The 18,861-nt window shown below is 47.3% G+C and overlaps 1 protein-coding gene across 6 annotated transcripts; it reads left to right on the top strand.

The window, feature by feature from the left end:
* The first annotated feature begins 4 nt into the window (after positions 1 to 4).
* Positions 5 to 18,413, top strand: PHC1 (polyhomeotic homolog 1). 6 transcript variants are annotated; one of them, XM_071815277.1, is made up of 15 exons: positions 5 to 23; positions 4,435 to 4,591; positions 5,196 to 5,306; positions 6,657 to 6,734; positions 7,493 to 7,642; positions 8,589 to 8,744; positions 9,844 to 10,342; positions 10,648 to 11,408; positions 13,460 to 13,604; positions 13,715 to 13,923; positions 14,498 to 14,612; positions 15,201 to 15,309; positions 15,966 to 16,116; positions 16,712 to 16,943; positions 17,247 to 18,413. In XM_071815277.1, the coding sequence occupies exons 2-15, from the start codon at positions 4,478 to 4,480 to the stop codon at positions 17,399 to 17,401; spliced, it is 2,985 nt and encodes a 994-aa protein (XP_071671378.1). In that variant the 5' UTR covers positions 5 to 23; positions 4,435 to 4,477; the 3' UTR covers positions 17,402 to 18,413. The 6 variants fall into 6 exon arrangements, with proteins under 6 accessions (XP_071671378.1, XP_065704493.2, XP_065704500.2 ...); XM_065848421.2 differs by lacking the exon at positions 5 to 23 and adding an exon at positions 103 to 219; XM_065848428.2 differs by lacking the exon at positions 5 to 23 and adding an exon at positions 115 to 219 and having other exon boundaries at positions 4,421 to 4,591.
* Positions 18,414 to 18,861: the final 448 nt, after the last annotated feature.

Consider the following 18,861-nt stretch of genomic DNA (forward strand, 5'->3'; position numbering starts at 1 on the left):
CACGTGACCGGAAGCGCCTCGAGGTAGGAAGTGACGGAACGGCGGGGAGCCCCAGAGGCCAAGATTTTAAAAAAAAAAAAAAAAAAAAAAAAAAAAGGCGGGGGGCGGAACGGGCCCGTGCGAGGCGCGATCGTGGGCCCCGCCCCCGCCGCCCCGCCGGGCCTTCGGGGCTGCCCTCCGAGTCCGGGCCCGGCCGGGCTCACCGGGACCCACCGCCAGGTAACGCCCCCGGCCCCGCCCTCCCCCAACAACGGGGCCCCCCGGGCACCGCCCCGCCCCGCCCGGCCGGGGCCCGGCCTGGCTGCCCGCGCGGGGGGGCGTGTTAGGCGGCGGCGGCCGGGGGGCTCCGGTAACGCTGGTAGCGCGGGTCCCTCGGGGGCTCCCGGCGGGCGGGGCGGTGGCGCCGCTGCGGCTGTGGAGAGGAGCAGTGCAGGGCAGTGCCGCGGCGGCTGCAGCGGCTGCAGGTGAGGCCGGGCCCGGGGCGCGGGCGGCTGCGGCGGGGAGAGTTGCCGGGGCGGGCTGGACTGGGCTGGGCTGGAAGTTGACAGCGGCGGCGGAGCAGCCATTGTCTCTCCGGCCCGGCCCCGGGAGCGGCGGCCGGGAGCAGCTCCCCCTCGCAGCCCCGCTCCTGCCTCCCGAGTAGCCGCCGCCGCCGCACCCCCAGCCCCTGGCCGGGCGTGAAACACGCGCCTTTCTTCAGTTCCCCGCGGCGGCATCCTGCGGCGGGTTCCCGCCTCCCGCCGCGGCGGGGCTGCCTGCACGGTACATACATGTTGCAGGTGGGCAGGGCGCCCGCACGCTCCGTGGCGGCTTAAGTTTGCTGCCGGAGTTGCCGGCGGCCTGGGGGGCTGCCGCCGCGCTGCCCCCCGCCCCTGCTTCCGGGAGCCTGCGGCCCTGTTGACGGGCAAAGGCGGGCGGCGGGGTGGGGAACAGGTGGTGCGAGGGTCCGGCGCTGCTCGACAGCCGCATGTACTGCTGCCTCCAGAGCATCCCAGAGCAGAGATAGCGTGTCCCGGCAGTTTCACACCTCTGCTTGAGTAGCTTGGAGTCTGTCTTGTAGGGTGAGGAGGCTGCTGTTGTCCTGGTTGCTCATTTTTCTCCTTAAAACCTGTCCACAAACCTGTGCAAATCTTGTTCACTGAGTTTCTCAGGGATGAAATGACAAAACCAGTTGTAAGGCTAGAAAATGTACTGCAGGCAGCAGTCACATCCCAGAAGGAGTGGATAGGGAGAGGCAAGTAAAACTTTTTTACCTCCCTCCTAGTGTTCAGTGAATAGGGTGGATGTTTGGCCTGACTCTTGTGCTCTTGCACTTAAGAAAGGTCAGAAACTTGTAGATGGGCCACCTGTGGTGTTCTTGGTGTGTGCTGAGTTCAGCAGTGTGGGTCAGGCTCTGGACTGGCCTCTGTTCTCATGCTTGTATGAGCTCATTTTCTCCTTTCTCCTGACCTGCCTTTCTGCTGTGCTGTCATTCCTGCCATGGTGTTAATAGGCCTTTGTATCTTTCCATGTCTGCCTCTTTGGGGTGAAGTTCTGTGTTAAGCTTAATCCAATTTAGCTGTTGTTCAAAGGTTACTTTCCTGTAAAGGCCACATTGTTACCATGTGTTGTGTTGTGTTGTTTTGTTTTGTTTTGTTTTGTGTGTGTTTTTTTTTTTTTTTTTGTCGGGGGGAGGCAGGCGATGGAATCTAGTGATTGTTTGCAAAGTGGGTTGGTGAACTCAGTCTTTTGGGAAAGCCATGGTTTAATCATTTTTGATAGGTTATCCATCTCATGGAGCAGCGAGTTGGGTAAAGTGATCTGACAGACTAGATCACTAGATTTTTGCAAGAGAAGAATGCTGGAAGATGCTTTTGGAGGAGGGGAGAGGGTGAATTCTGTGCTATTTTGTGTTTGGATCAGATTACACTAACATGGAGCTGCATTCTTAAATGAACTTACATGGGGAAATACTGTCTCTTTTCATTTTTGTGTTTGGAAATGGTTTTGCTGGATAGCCCTGCTTGCTCCGAATGACTTAAAATTCTTACTGCCCTTCTGCAAAAGGAGAGTACGCTTATTTATCTGTGCTACCGAAGGGTGTTTTGCCTACACAGAGATCAAAATTTTTGATGCCTCTCATCCCAGAAGTGTTTGAGTACAATTCCGTTTGTGTTAGGGACTGATTTTAAGAAGATCTAGGTTGATGTGGACCCCTCAAAAATGCTGGAAATCTTACAAATCAATGCTGCTGTTTAACGAGGAAACACAGATTGGTGGAACAGAGCACCAAGTCGGAAGCAAGATTTTTCCTGGTGCAGCTGTTGAGGGCAAGGGTATGTGCTACAGCTGGGCTGAACCTTAGTTACCTTATTTTCTTTCTCGATGGTTCTTGTGTCATCACAGATGAGCTAATTCAACTCAGTGATCTGGCAGAAAATGATGTTTAGGGTAGTTTTTCTGCAATGTTAAGAAGCTGAACTGGTGAGCATCAGAAGCAAGGTGAATTCTGGGAGGAACTGGCACAGGAAGGTTGAAGGTGGGTGGGAGAACAGAAAGTATGTCCTAATGGTAGCCAAGCTACTAGATAACTTAGTGTAATGTGTTATAACTTCATTCTGACTTGCATTTTAACCCCATTTGAAGTACTTCATTTATCTACCAGTTTCTTTCTTTCAAAACATCTGTATTCTCTCCCTTCTCAATTTACTTATTTTCAGGCTTCATTTGCTTTTTGTGGTGCTGTCTCCTGGGGAAGATATTTGAGGCAATTGTCTTCTCCAGAGCTTTAGTGTTCTAGCTAGGCTTATTGACCAACTGCTCCTAGATGTTCCAGAGTTGTGCCTCAAGGCAGTAGCAGCCAGTTGGGAGGGTGTGTATCTCAGTTGAGGAGATGATGACTGCAGAGCCACTGCTGAAGCAGTGCAGGAAGCCACTGCTGGATTAGCATGGAGATGCCTGGGCAGGACTTGAGGACAGAGGAAAAGATTCCTGGGGAAGCCAGAACTTGAGCAGAAGCAATCTGCTTGTCAATTACAGATTTTTGCAGGTTTTGAGGAGTAGCAGTTCCCTGATTTAACCAGCCATCCTCTGCAGCGTTAATGCTGTTGCCCTACTTTAAAGTCATCTGCTGCCCTTAACACCATTCCAGGATTTAAAAAGTTGTCTAGTTGACTCTTTTTCTGCTGTGCTGATCTGTTTGTTTACGCACTTGGAAAAAGTTACGTTTCCTGAAGGCTGTGAAGCTCGAAATATCTGGATTTGAAAAGGTTGAGATACAGGAGCTGTGTTGGTGCTGCGGGGTCCTGGAACCCTAGGGGCTCTCATTTACAGGTCTCTCAAATAGGTTGCAGGGGAGCTGTCTGGTGTTTTGGAAACAAACAGGCTGTCAGTGATATTGAGACTACCAGAAGCTTTTTTTTTTTTAATGTTACATGAAGTGCTATCCTTCTAAAAAGTCTTTTTTTGTTTGTTTGCTTGTTTTTTAAGTGCAATTCTGTTGAATCATCAGTTTTGTACTTTCCCTTTTCTGACTCTAATCCCTCCTACCGTTACCCCCTGTGTAGCCCATGTTTCTTGCTGCAGGAAACTCCATGATCAACCTAATGTGTTACTCTTCTACTAAGTGCTCTCTTCAGTCTCACTTGTCTTCCTCTTGGCTGATGAAAGTTTTCTCCAGTCCTTTCTCAGTCCTGTTGTTCACTGCAACTCATCTTCCTGATGCTGGACGATCTCTCTGGCTCTGCATGACCTCTTCAGCAGCTTCCCCCTCACAAGTGTTGCTAGTTGCCATCCACTCTTCTGACTTTGTTCCTCCTCAGAGGAACTCACCACCACAGATACCAGCCTCCAGTCTAATATTCAAGTTATGATCTGTCAGGAAAAACAAGGAGCAAGAAAGTCCATGTGATCAGAGATAGAAAAAAGTGATTGAGAGCTGGGGCTAACCTGCGAGGAGGAGGGACCAAGTTGGTGTATCTGCAGTAGGGCAGCAGAGTTGTGGGATAATTATATTATACCTCTTGTTGGAGTGGAGGAAGAGGATCAGAAGTTGCCAAAGTGCAGTAGGAGATGGGGTATCACAGTGCAATTCACCTCAGTTCACTAGCCTTGAAGGAGAGATGATCAGGTCTGTAACCAAATGATTGTCTGAATGAGCTGCAGCTGCTACTTCACTTTGCTGCCTTTTTAAGAATTCAGGATGCTGTAGCTTCAAACTGTAGCATGGCAATAAAAATACGAGAATGTGTATGTTACCTTTGTGACTGTGGTAATAACTGTGAGGATAATTTCTGAGTGATTTTGGACCCCTGTTATCCCCAGACCCCTGTGATGTAGCAAATCTGTGCAAGGAGCCTGGTACTGGGATATTCCAGTAAAAAAGGTGTGTAATGCAGTGAAATATGGTTTGGTTCTTTCTTTAGCCTGACTTAGTTTCCAGTTCTCTTGATGTAGATCTGGAGTCCATCTCAGCCTGAGCTCCTGGGATCCTGTCACCATGGAGACCGAAAGTGAGCAGAACTCCAGCTCTACCAGTGGGAGCTCCAGCTCTGGAGGAAGCACCCGTCCTCAGATATCACAGATGTCTCTCTATGAGCGACAGGCAGTGCAGGTGAGATGCAGTTATGTTCTGGTATGGGATGTACATCAGTGGAATGTGGTGGTGAGCCCTGTTGTGTGTCTCTGTGTTATCATGTGTCAGTGTGGGAGCATACTTGAAGGACTGTTGTGTTCAGATTTATAAATTCTTGTGCTAGGCTCAATCTTTAGTTCCTGTAGCCTGATACAGTGCTTCATTTTTATAGGTTACTCCTCCAGTATTTAGTCTCTTAGATTTACTCTGTGCTGTGATTCAACACATTGAATTTTAGCATGCTGTTCTAAAGCAATTAATTCACTTTATCATCCCAGTTCCTCTATAGATGCATATCCTCCATATACATACTGTACTAAAACTTCTCTGCCTTCTTGAGCACAAACATCCCCAAATTCCTGAAGTTTATTAAAGACTTACAGGCATACTTCCTGCTGTCCTGGAATACAGCTGTGATTCAGTCTGCTACCAAATTTGTAGCTATACTATGTATTTTGATGTGCTAATCTAGTGACTTAGCTTTTTTTCATGGGGTCTCAGGGCTGTTATTTCTTTCTTCTTTGCTTTCTAGTCATTTCAAGGGCATGCTATTTTAAACAATTGGGTTTTCCTCTTTCTCTAGGCCCTGCAGGCACTCCAGAGACAGCCCAATGCAGCCCAGTATTTTCATCAATTTATGCTCCAGCAGCAGCTTAACAGTGCCCAGCTTCACAGCCTGGCTGCTGTCCAGCAGGTGAGTTGTCAAGGGGCGGAAGGAGAGGAATTGGATTGTTCCCTGGGGAAGTTCCAGAGATGCTCTCTTCATAGAGTGACTTGCATACCAAGGTCCTTCTGATCCACGATAAAACAATAAGTCCCTAAACACATTGTTTAAAGCTAATACAAACAGCTAGTAAACTGGAAGTTTGATGCAAAGCTTTGTTTGGTTTTCATGTACAGAGCAGGGGAAGATGTAATTTGGCATCTCCGTAAGGAAGCTTGCAGTTCAGAAGCATGTGACTAGTCCTTGTGCCTTCTTTAAATAAAACATGGGTGGTTAAGTCAGCAGTGGATGCAGTGGCACTTAAACACTGTCTTAGAGTGAATGATGGATTGTTATTTCTCTGAGAATAAACATAGCCTTGTGTGCATGAGATTTCAGGCAGTATCCTCTGAATTTTACGTCTTGAAACTTAGTAGCCCATGTTTTCTTTACCTGTTGCTATCAAGAGGGATCTGAGGTAGATTTTGTCCAGGCAGGAGGGTGTTTCTTTAACTGAGATATGTTTATACAAATCCAGATATTTTATGATACATAACTGTTGAGCAATTTTTTTTTTTCCTTAGCAACATTCCTTACCTGCAAGACCTTATCATCAGTTGAAGATGAAATATGTGTGATGTGAATACAGTTCTGTCTGTGTAACAATATCTCCATCAGCCACCGTGCTCCTTGGCTGTTAGTCCAGGATTTATTTGTTCTCAAGTTCTTACCTGCAGTTTTATTGCATAGAGGGAATAGAATCATCTCACCAGTTTCACACAAATCTTAGTTATAAAACTAAGTAAACTTGTACAGTGTAATACCCATGGGAACATAGAGGGAGAAAAAAAACATCTAACAATATTTACATTTCTCCGTGAACTGTATGTGCTGTAATCCAAAACGTATTACTTGGAATTCTATCATTACATTGTTACTAAACTGCATAATTAACCCAGCAATTGCTAATATTGGGGGGAATGTCTGGGTCTTTACAGAGTGGATTGCAGTGTCGGAATGAGGGTTGTAGTATGTAGCATGACAAGCTGGGGCACCGGTGACGTATATACCCGTGGGTGGAAGGACTTTAGGTCATGCACTATAATGATCTCTTGTCCACTGCCTTGGGTATTATATAGGACTGAACTGGCTGGAGAAGAGAAGGTACCTTGCTGCACCTGATTTGTAGGGCATGGCAGGGATTTGTGGTAGATAGATTGTACTCCTGTTCTCAGGAACAGAAGATGATGATGGCATTAGATGTTGTGACAAAGCCAAATATTTGGACTGGATTGAAAAGCTAGTTCCAGGTACTCATTTCTCTGTCAATCTCTCTTGCAGGCTACAATTGCAGCCAGTAGACAGGCCAGCTCCCCCAACACCAGCACCCCACAACAGACCACCACCACCCAGCCCTCAGTAAGTAACTGCTCCCTCACACACATATCAAAGCCTCCCTCCTACCCCTTGCCCTGTTCTTTCTCCTCTTTGTCTTTCAGGAAGGCAGGCAGCCAGGGAAGCACAGCTTCTAAGAATGCTGGGAATACACAAGATGAAGACAACTTTGAGGACTTGGGGTGCTATCATTGATGGCTGTTGAGGAGACCAGAGAAAGTCTCTGAGTGGGAGAGGCCTCTTAGCTGGAAAGTTCAACACTGATCTATCTTTGCTGAGGCTCTGGGGATACATCATCATAGATTAGGAAAGGACTGGAATTTTTAAGGAAGAGAAGGAGTCATGGACAGCTTGAAAGGGAACACTCTTTTTTTTCTTGGGCAAAGTAGTACTTTGTTGAATGAGAGCGAGTCTGGTTTTGTAGTGAGTATTGAGGAACTGGGGTTTGTTCAATGAGTAGGTGAGTTGGTAGGGTAGAGATTACTTAGTGGTTTGTTTTTTCCTTTACTTGGGAGGCTGGAGAAAATGATGTATATCTTTTGGATTTCTTATTACAGTTGCATGCCAACAGTGATACATGGGCTCAGCATACAAATGAGATTAGCATCTAGGGCTGTGGCTAGTTTAGATTGCACCAAGAACTTTTTTCTTCTTGCTCCCCTGTGGGATACAGGAAAAAAGTGTAAAATGTCTGTTCTGGCTCTACCCCAGTAAGTGAATTTGTACTTACTTCTTTGCCTCTGTCACTTCCTATATGATTTGGGGCTTTTCTCTGTTTTAAGATCAACCTAGCCACCACATCAGCTGCTCAGTTGATCAGTCGGTCACAGAGTGTGAGTTCCCCCAGTGCCACAACCCTGACGCAGTCTGTGCTTCTTGGGAATGCCACCTCACCACCTCTCAACCAGTCACAGGCCCAGATGTATCTCCGGGTAAGAGCTGCGTATGCGAAATGTGTCATGACCACAAACCCCACTTCAGTGTTTCACTCCTAGGGATTACCAACACCTTCGAACTAACTCTAGCTTTAAGGATGATGCACTATATTTTAAATTCAGGTGGGGAAGCTCCTATCTCTGAAACCACAAGTTTGGCTCTGGGCTCAGCTTTTGAGGGTAAATGATCTTTGTATTGTGTGGGTCAGGTGAGATCATCAAGAACTGTGTTTGTCTCTGCTTTGCATAGATGTTAAAGATCCCATGGCACTTCCCACTAGAGTTTAAATGTGAAATGTATGTCCTAGACTTCAATATAGTTCACAGAAATAAAGCTATTCTTCTGGTTCAATTTTATAATATGTATATGGTAAATTACTTTTTTCTACTACTACTGAGCTCTGGAACCTAAGTAAGAATTCGACTAAGTCTAGAAACAAATCAACATGAGCAAATGTGTAATCCTTTTAATTGGTTTGAAGGGCTGCTAAATAGAAAACATTAGGTTAGACTATAGTCAGTCTGGGGTTTGGTTACCTACTCAAAAATATTTTCAGTGTCTCAGTTGATTTAGATACAGATTGGAATCCCTTCTTTTCGAGCAACCCTGGTCTTGGTTATCACTGTTTTTCAACCAGCCCGGGATATATGTCTGAAAATTCTATGATACCTCAGTCTTTTAGCCAGCCTTGGGCAGTATGGAGGAGTTAGCCCAGGCCCATGTTAGATAGAAGTGTGCTTGTTTCTATAAGGAAATTGTTCCCAGTTTCTTGCTCCTGAGGGTTATGTTCAGTGTTACAGTGCAGGGAGGGTTGGGGTTTTGCAATGTATGATATTGCAGCCCAGTATTGCTTTGTAATCTGTTTGCTTGTGGTTCGCTGTCTTTCTTTTTCTCTTCTCTTCCGTTCTTTTCATTTCATATCACCTGATGCTCCCTCAACAGCCACAGCTGGGGAACCTGTTGCAGGTAAACCGGACCTTGGGCCGCAATGTGCCTCTTGCCTCCCAACTCATCCTGATGCCCAACGGGGCTGTGGCCGCTGTCCAGCAGGAGGTACCACCCACTCAGTCTCCTGGGGTCCATGCAGACACAGACCAGGTCAGTGACACCCCTTCCCAGAGTCCTCCGCTTCCCATGCTCTCCATCACCTCACATTCTGGTCTTTGCCCCAGCCACCCCTGTGTAGCAGATTAGCTCTATTTTATCCCCATCCTATATTCCTGTGCAAGCAGGAGATTCTGTTCTCTCTTGCCACCATTTTTTTCATGTTTGCTTTTTGCCTCCGGAGATGGGATTAATTTCTGCTTATAATTTTGAGGGTGAGCCACAGGCTGGATCAATCCTGTCTTCAGAGTTTCTTGATTGTCCTTATGTGAAAAGAATTGTTGAGTTCGATGTCCAGTTCTCAGTTACTCAGCAATGAAGAGTCTTGGCCAGCAGCAGTATTCCTTCACCCAGTTGGTTTGTTGTTTTAAGGATGCCAAAGACCAAACAGGCCATAGTGTCTTAGCTCTTGCATTAATCTATAAATAATTCTCCAGGTCAGGGAGCTGCCATGACTTCCTGTTTTACTTGTCCTATCTCAATCATCATTGGAATTTACAGTTACTTCATATTTTTCTTGTATGGAACCCTTTCTTTGAAGGAAAGTCAGCCATGATCAGACTTGAAGATAGCACTGCATTTGGAGTGGGAATAAACATAGACCGAAATGCAGAGGAATTAGTGAAATCAGAAGAGCTGCAGGCCATGGGCCTCCTGAGTGGAAAGCCCTGCACAGAGGGAGGAGGCAGGTGGCACAAAAATTGAAAACAAATGACTGGTCTTTAAAAAGGGTATCTCAGGGCTTTTACTGCTGTGCTAAACTGGATCCTCCCAATGCAAGGGCATGGCAGGCAGATCTGAAGACTGCCCCATGCTTCAGAGAATGGTGGTGTCCTCATGTGTTCTTCAGAAAGTGCCATAAGATCTTTAACTTCCATCAGAGATGGGGCAGGAGGGAGTTCAGGATAACGTGTTTTCTGGAGAGGGCCGCACCTGAGTTTGCCCTGTAGTTTTATTCAGCTCCCCATATGAGATCTGAAGTGTTGACTGAAGCCTGCATCCCAGTAGACTGTGTTGCTTGTGTTCTCTACCAAACTTGCAGCAAGTAACCTACCTAAAGCAAATGGATTCTGTTTTGTATATGTGTTTCTAGGTGCAGAACTTGGCTGTGAGGAGCCAGCAGACCTCAGCCACTAATGCCCAGCTCCAAGGCTCTGCTCAGAAGGCAGCTCTGCCAGGAAGCTCCCAGGCTTCGGGCTTACCACAGGCCGCCAGCACAGGCCAGACCTTGGCAGTGGCTCAGGCCTCTTCTGGCAGCGCAGGCCAGTCCCTCAACTTGAGCCAAGGGGCTGCTGGCAGCAATGGTGTCTCTGGGGGTGTGGTGGCAAGTGGTGGGAGCCAGACCTCGACGGGATTGAGCCAGACCTCGTCGACAGGCACCGCTGGCAGTTGCCAAAGGAAAGGCACAGGGGTGGTTCAGCCATTACCAATAGCGGCTGCCCAGGCCGTGACTGTCAGCCAGGGAAGCCAGACGGAGACAGAGAACGCAGCCACAAAGAAGGGCGAAACGGACAGCAGTGGACAGCAAACAGTGGGTATGAACCTGACCAGGACTGCTACACCAGCGCCCAGCCAGACGTTGATCAGTTCAGGTAAGTGTGGACGTTCTCTTTGAGCCCACAGGCCTTTTGCGAGAGTGCCATGTGAAAAGCCCACTGGTGAGAGGTTTCCCAGCTCACCTCCCAGCCTCTGCACTCCCAGAGGCTGGTTTCTAGGGCTTATCCATCTCTGTTAGGATGAGAAGTTAATTTAGTCCCACATGTCCTCTGACAGTAAGCTGTCAGTCATCTTGGAGCTTAATAACTCAAACCAGAGTAGTGGCTGCCTGTTGTTGCTGTTCCCAGCCGTATTGTTGCTAACTTTTGTGCTCTCCTGTTTTCCTACTCTGTTTGTATAGCCACATATACACAGATCCAGCCACACTCACTGATCCAGCAGCAGCAGCAGATCCACCTGCAGAAGCAGGTGGTGATCCAGCAGCAGATTGCCATTCATCACCAGCAGCAGTTCCAGCACCGCCAGTCCCAGCTTCTCCACACAGCCACCCATCTCCAGCTGGCCCAACAGCAGCAACAGCAGCAAGCACCATCTCTGACCCAACAGCAGCAGCAAACTCAACCTCCGCAGCAGCAGGCTCCACCTCAAAACCAGCAGCAGGCTCAGACGCTTGTAGTACAACCTATGTTGCAGTCCCAGCCACAGCCTGTGCAGCTCCAGCAGGACAGTCCTTGCCAGCCAGCCACCAAGTCACCTGTTCCAATTCAGTCAAAATCTCTGGTCACCCCTATCAAACCACCTCAACTTGGGCCTGCCAAAATGTCAGCAGCACAGCAGCCTCCACCACACATCCCAGTGCAGGTGGTGGGTACTCGGCAGCATGGCTCAGGCCAAGCCCAAGCGCTTGGTTTGGCTCAGATTGCTGCAGCAGTGCCGACATCCCGGGGAATGCCAGCCGTGGTCCAGCCTGTTTCCCAAGCCCATGCTGCTCCCCCATCATCATCTTCATCTTCAGCATCATCACAGGAAGCTCCTCCTCTCACCACAGGGGTGAATTTGGCACAAGTTCAAGGCACAGCCCACATGGTGAAGAGCCCAGCCTCCTCTCCAGTCGTGGCTCAGATGCCAGCAGCATTCTACATGCAGTCTGTCCAGTTGCCAGTAAGTGATACCATTGAGAAGGAGAATAGCATACGGATTTTATTTTTCCATTCCTAGGACACCAATCGCCATCCAGGCCCAGGTCAGTGGGTAAGGGGTTTGGGTGAAGTGATGTGGAGACTTTTTCCTCTCAAAAACACTAATTCCAGTCCAACCCTTGGAGGTTACTGACTACAAGCATTTCTCTTCCAAATTATCATTCAAAGGCTTACATTAAGTAAATAGTTGAGACTTAGACATTACCCCAAATGGGGTAGGTGTTCACATCACATACTAAATATCACATATAACAATGTGGTAGGTTGACCTTGGCTGGTTGCTGGGTGACCACCAAGCTGCTCTATCACTCCCCTTTCACAACCAAATGGGAAATAAAATACAACCAAAATCTTCTGGTTTGAGATAAGAACAGGCAGATCACTTACCAATTACCATAGTGGGCAAAATAAGCTCAATTTAGAGAAATTAATTAAATTTATTGCCAATTAATCAGAGTGGAATAATGGGAAGTAAGAACAAATCTGAAAAACACCACTTGCCCTTCTTCATGGGCTCAACATCACTCCCAGATCTTCTACCTCCTACCACTGAGTGGTGCAGGCTGATGGTGAATGACAGTTGTGGTCAGTTCATAATGTTTTGTCTTTGCTGCTCCTTTTTTCCTCACACTTTTCTCTTGCTGGAGTATGGAGTCCCTCCCATAGGATACATTCCTTCTTGAACTTCTCTAATGTGGGCCCTTCCCACAGGCTGGGGCTTCTTAATGAACTGGCCCACTGTGGGTCCCTTCCACAGGGTGCAGTCCTTCAGGAACAGACTGCTCCAGTGTGGGTCCTCCACAGGGTCAGAGCTCCTGCCAGGGGCCTGCTCCAGTGCAAAGCTCTCCATGGGGTCACAGCCTCCTTTGGGTATCCACCTGCTCTGGCATAGAGTCCTCCAGGATCTGTAGTGGATCTCTGCTCCACCATGGACCTTCATGGGCTGCCCCACAGGCTGCTGGGGAATCTCTGCTCCCGTGCCTGGAGTACCTCGTGCCCACCTTCCTCACTGACTTTGTGTCTGCAGGGCTATTTGTCACTGCTCTCTCCCAGCTTCTGTTGCAGGTTTTTTCCCTTCTTAAATATCACAAAGGTTGCTACCACCATTGCTGATGGACTCAGCTTTGACCAGTAGTGAGTTTGTCCTGGAGCTCACTGGAACTGGCCCTGTCAGACATGTGGGTAAGCTTCTGGTGTCTCGTCACAGAAGTCACACCTGCGCCTCCATGCTACCAAAACCTTGCCACATAATTCAAATACAAACAATAACTCACCTCTTTGTGGTCTCTCTCAGGAGAGAGATGAGAGCTGAGTGGGCCATGAAGACTGAACCTCTTCTCACTAGGTGGATACCTCTGGGTCAGAGACCCTTTGCTGTGTGACACCAGCCACTGGCTCTGGGCCTCAGAGAATCCCCTAGCAACAGGCTATGCTGAGGAAAGGCTCATGTTCCACAGGCCTCAGCCTGGCTGCTGTGAGTTGTCCAGCTAGAGCCTGCTTAATTTCCTGAGACAGCAGCACTTTGACAGCTCAGATATCCTTAGCTGAGACCGTTTCTAAACTCTGGCTGCTTCTTCAGGAAGGTGTCGCATGATTTGTCTGATTGCTAGAGTGGGGGGACAATTCTGCTCCCATCCAACATGTTTCCCCTACTGTTTTGACTCTCCTTTATTAAAACTCATCTGATCTAGCCAAAAGCCTGTTTGGAAACTGCTGGGTGACTGCCATTCCATTTCTTTCTTCCAGGAATAATCCCTGGAGGCTCACACTGTGTCTTGGTATTGTATCAGTGTCCCAATTCATGTTGATACATGAAGCTTTGCTCCTTGCTAGGCAAATGCTCTTAAATAGAGGTATGTACTGTGAGAGAGCTAGAGGCATTTCCAGGAGAAGGAACCAGGCTGGAGCTGAAGTGTGATGGATCAGGATGCATCTTCCTTTTGCCTTCAGTCCATCTCGCCCTTTGCTTTGAGGCCCCTGACTCTGCTTACATCTTCCTTTTTATTCACGCAGGGCAAGTCTCAGACCTTAGCAGTAAAGCGCAAGGCAGAATCAGAGGAGGAAAAGGAGTCACCCAGTGTCACTACACTCCTACCTGTCAGGTCGTCTCCTGTGACAGACAGTCCCAAAAACATGGAGGAGAAGAGTGGCCTTGGAGGTGAGGTTACGAAAGAGAGCTCTGCTTGTGTGTACTAATGATCTGATCTCATATTCCATTTGAAGTAGATGGAGCAAAGGTTACTGACACTTGTGCTGTTAATATTCCAGATAAGTCTGATCCTGCTGCTACTTCAATCCCAAATACCACCTCAAGTGAAGGAACATCAATCACCCCCACCTCTGCTCCCACGCCTAACCTGGCAATGGTGTCACGTCAAATTGGAGACTCCAAACCCCCGCAAGCCATCGTCAAGCCCCAGATACTCACACACATCATTGAAGGCTTTGTCATCCAGGAAGGAGCAGAGCCCTTTCCGGTAGGGATTCTTTGCTGTGGAGGAAGGAGGTGTAGCGCTCTCTTGGGAGGGTAGTGGGTTTCTGTCTTTAGACAGGAGTTTCTTTCCCTAGGTTCCAAGTCAGCATTTTTAGCCTGAGACACAGACAGTGAAGAGGAAGGGAAAGGGGGGAGGTGTCATGCATGAAATAAGGCATTAAGTGCTGGCATGAAAGAGAATGGGTTGGAAGGAGTAAAAGAAGTATGACAGGGACTGTTTTCTCCACTAGTCCTCAAAGCAATACTTCATGCATGAATTGTAAGAAGGTTCTTCCCTCTGATTTTCAGTGAGGGAAAGATGCACTGCATTTTGAACAAGCAGCAAGCAAAGTTAAAGCAAGTAAGGGAAAATGCAGTTGCATGGAATTGCATGATATTCAAGGCAGATAGTACCTTGTGAGTCAGGAAGGAGCAATAACTTTGTCCAGCAACTCCTTCCCTGGTAGGCAGGGGGATTTTTCTGAGCTGTAATAAGGTATGAGTGTCATATATGTTGCAGGGGGTGGTGGACACAGAATCTTTTACTGATGGGCCCAGCTCTTTCTCTTCCTGTCCAGGTGGGTTGTTCTCAGCTGCTGAAAGAATCTGAGAAACAGCTGCAGGGAGAGGCTCCTTCTGGCCAGAGTGAAAACCTGTCCAGTAATTCTCCAGAAGGGAATAGTGCTTCTGGGGGTAAGTTTCAGCATCAGGAGGCCTAGCTAGTGTTACTGAAAAATTCTGCTCTCTGATACTGCATTACTAACTTTATGCATTAGAGACTTGAATCCCTTTTTGCCTTCCTGCTAACTCCTTAGAGACTCAAGCTATGGACCTAGGTTCTCTTTTTCTTGAGTGCCAGAATACAATACTTTTTTGTTGTTAATATGATCTAACATACCCTGTGTCAGTAGTAAGCAGGAGAATCTGAATTGTACCTGTCTCTAATGAATGTGAAGGATGTGTGGATGCAGCAGAGTGCAGTGATGGAGATTTTCTCCACAGCCTTGTAGGACATGAGGGATATGCTATTTTTCCCTTGTTTGGCAAAACAGTACTGACAAGGAGAAATAAACTGCTCTGTTCAATATCCAGGGGTCCTATTTAGCAGAGCTTCTGCCTCTCTTCTCCCAGCTTCTTCCCCAAGCTAGCTGTTTAATAGATTCACTAGAGAGTAGTGCTTGGAATCTGTCTGCTCAGAAGAAGAGTAGTGGAATGGGGAATAATTGTGTGTGATCTGTTTCAGTTCAGATCATCAACTGGTGTGTATCTTTGTCTCACCAGAGCTTGATAAGAAGGCAAACTTGCTGAAGTGCGAATACTGCGGGAAGTATGCCCCAGCAACCCAGTTCCGTGGCTCCAAGAGGTTTTGTTCCATGACCTGTGCTAAAAGGTAACAGCAAGACAATCTTCCTTTTCTCTGACTATACATTCCCTGGAACTGGGCAGGTGCCCTTCTTCCAGGTAGTGTACAACACTTCAGTACATCGGATCCTCCCTTGTTGGGATGCACTGGCCACAGAGGTGATTTGTGAATGCTTCTAGGTATGGAGAGGTGGATGTGGTCTTGAGTGTAAACAGGATTTCTGACTTGCTTAGAAAATGAAATGGAAAGAGGGAAGTTCTTGGGCTCCAAAGAACCACTCTTCACTCAAATGTACATTTGAATGACTAAACAAGTGCATACTGGTAGGTATCTGCTGCACTGGTACTAGACAAAGACACAAGGGAGCATTGGGGAAAAAACCTCAGCAGTAGTTAGACTAGCCATTGCTGCCTCCTGTTGATAGCAGAGTGCTTGCATGGGGGGTTTTTCCCCTTAGGGGAATAACTTAATTGACCCTTTAGATGTTAGATCAAGACTCTGGTGTCCACATATTGCTTGTGTCAGAAGTCTGGACTGTTTCCTTCCAAGGGGAAGTCTTAGAAGGAGGAGGAACAAAACTTGATGTTAAAAAGAGGAGTTTTATCCCCATCTAGAGCCAGAAGAAGCAGTAGGTTTAGGTAGTTGCTATTTCCTAACTGCTTCTCTGCTTCTGTTTAATTGAGGTACAATGTAAGCTGCAGCCATCAGTTTCGGCTGCAGAGAAAGAAGATGAAGGAATTCCAGGAAGCTAACTATGCCCGTGTGCGGCGACGGGGATCACGGCGCAGCAGCTCTGAAATTGCTCGAACAAAGATCCAGGGCAAGCGCCACAGGGTAAGGACATAGTCCTGTCTGCCTCTGTTGTGACAGACCTCAGTGTAAAAGTTGTCACTGCTAAACGTACCACTTTCTTATAGTGGACAGAGTGGAACAGTAGGTGCCAAGTGCACATCGATACAGTTACACAAGGCACAGTAAGCTGTTCTAATTGCTCATTGGCTAGAAAAAGTGGATCCATGTTTGTACTTGCTCTGTTCGCTCTGTATTCGCTGTCATATGTGTTTCGGAGGTCTCAGTGAGTAAGACCAACTGACACCCTTGGTCGAAAACAATCCACTTTTCTTGTTTGATTAGCATTCTTCCACATGAATGATTTGAATGTGATTGTAAAGAATTGAATGAGCTTCAGAGCTGATGTGAGGAAGAGGAATGGACTGGGGGAGAATGGGGAGAAGGAAGAGGAAGGAAAATAAGAGCAAAGTCTCCTTTTGGACATCAGGGAGCTGTTGTGTCAGCTGGCCCTGGACCAACAACCTGAGACAGTTGTCCCAGACTGTTGGGACAACTTCTGCTGTTCCCAATGTCTTGTTTTGCACCTGGAAATTGTCAGTGTATTACAGAACACGTTTTCTTTCCTATGGGTTTGTAGGGCCAGGAAGACTCAAGTCGAGGCTCTGATAACTCCAGCTATGATGAAGCTTTGTCCCCTACATCTCCAGGACCCCTGTCAGTAAGGGCCAGTCATGGAGAGAGGGACTTGGCAAACTCTAGTATGGCCCCACCTACCCCAGATCTGCATGGCATCAACCCAGTCTTCCTGTCCAGCAATCCCAGTCGTTGGAGTGTGGAGGAAGTGTATGAGTTCATTGCATCACTGCAAGGTGAAGTTAAGATCCTCTCCTGCACTCCTGTGATCCAGTAGCACGGGGAAAGTTTTCCCTCTGTTTCTAGAAAGTGGTGTCAGTGGTGCCTAGTTCTTTTATTGTACTTTTGCACATGTTTCTGAATTGGAGTACGTCATACAGATGGATGACTTGTAACTTCTCAGGCAGCCTGTAGAGTGGGGAGGGGGTTGATTAGATTCCTAGCTTGCTTTTTCTGTACCTGCCAGAGGTCCAAAGAGTGGGAACAAGGGTAATGCCCAGGGTACATCTGTTTCTCAGTGCTGATTTTTGGTTTCACAGGGTGCCAGGAGATTGCGGAGGAGTTTCGGTCACAGGAAATTGACGGCCAGGCCCTGTTGCTTCTGAAGGAGGAACACCTCATGAGTGCCATGAACATCAAGCTGGGACCAGCTCTCAAGATCTGTGCCAAGATCAATGTCCTTAAGGAGACCTAACAGCTCTGAAGCCAGAGGTCTCACTTTTGCTCTGACTTCAGAGCAGCTGCCAGCTCTGGAGCATCATGTTGGGGTGGGGAAGAATGGGACAGTCCCCTGTGGTCTTGCATTCAAGAATGAGAAGGAATTCAACTGATTGAAACTGCCATGCACAAGCCCATGTCTTAATTTCTTAATGGTGCTACAAGGGGGAGAAAAACTCCCACCTGGGGCCTTGAAACGTCTTTCCTTTTTCCTGTTTTTGAATATGCCTCTCCCATAACCCACAGAAAGACAGGAAGGGGATGTCTTTCTGTCTTTGCAGACTTCTGGAAGGGAACTGCCCTTGCCCATTTTTGCTACAGCAGGTCTGCTAGATCTTAGTTTTGAATGTTGCTGTGCCAGAACTTGAGACATAGGAAGAGCTGGCCCCACACAAGACATTGGGAGCAGCTGTGCTTGGGGCATTTAAGAAGGGGAACTAGTGAATTCCAAGTGACAGAGGTGGACATACAAGAATTAAAGCAAAAGCGGTTGCTGCTGTTCCACTCTTCAAAAATTACCAAGGCTGTTCATGAACTGGGTTTAATAGCCAGTAGCATGCACAGCGAACCTGAACGCCCATGGCAAAAGGAGCTGCCTGAGCTTTACTGTCTGCTGTAGAGATGCAGAGTGAAGACGAAGTATTGTGGCAGCTATTCACTCCAGATGCTTCTCTCTGAACTGGTCAGAGGATTTATGCTGAGTAGTTATGACAAGGTGATGGAGAAGTGAAAGGGAGGGGGATTGTCTTACATTACAGAACTCTGCAGCACTAGGTTTGTCTCCCCATTGTGCTGGGGCGTAATTTACAGATCCAAAGCAGCCTCCAGAAGCGCCAAGGCCCTTCATAAAAGTGGCTGGGTTGTGTTGTTTTTTGTTTGTTTGTTTGTTTATTTTTTGGTGTTCTCTTACCAGTTTGTATTATTTTTGCGTCTGTATTCATTGCCCTCAGGAGAGCTTATGGGTAAAAGTTAAAGTTGGCAGGATTGTATCTCCTTTGTCAGGCTCTTTTTTTGTTGTAAAACAAATCTTTTTCTTCCTCAGGTACAAAAAACAAAAGGCAAACAAAAACATACCCTCCAACAACTGAATACTGATCCTTTAACACTACATCTCCTTTCTAAGGGGGAAAAATTATGTTATAGGCTGAGTCCCTCCCTTTCAGCCCCCCCAGGTTTGGGTGTTTTATGGTGTGTTTTTTTGTTTGGTTGGGGGCATTTTTGTTGTTTTTTAAAGGACCAAATGTGGTATTCTGAAGTTTTGTAACCAGTTTGGCAAAGGTGAAAGACTGGGCCGAGTTCTCTTCCAGAAGCACCTCTGCTTAAAACAAGTAAAAAACATGAAGAAATTCCACAAAGCATGAAGAGCTAAGTACCCCATGGAGCCAAATACCTGAAAAGAAAGATGATTTATAAACCATGTGTCTCAGCTTTTCTGTT

Source organism: Patagioenas fasciata, chromosome 1 (genome assembly GCF_037038585.1).
Source record: "Patagioenas fasciata isolate bPatFas1 chromosome 1, bPatFas1.hap1, whole genome shotgun sequence".
Lineage (NCBI taxonomy): Eukaryota > Metazoa > Chordata > Aves > Columbiformes > Columbidae > Patagioenas > Patagioenas fasciata.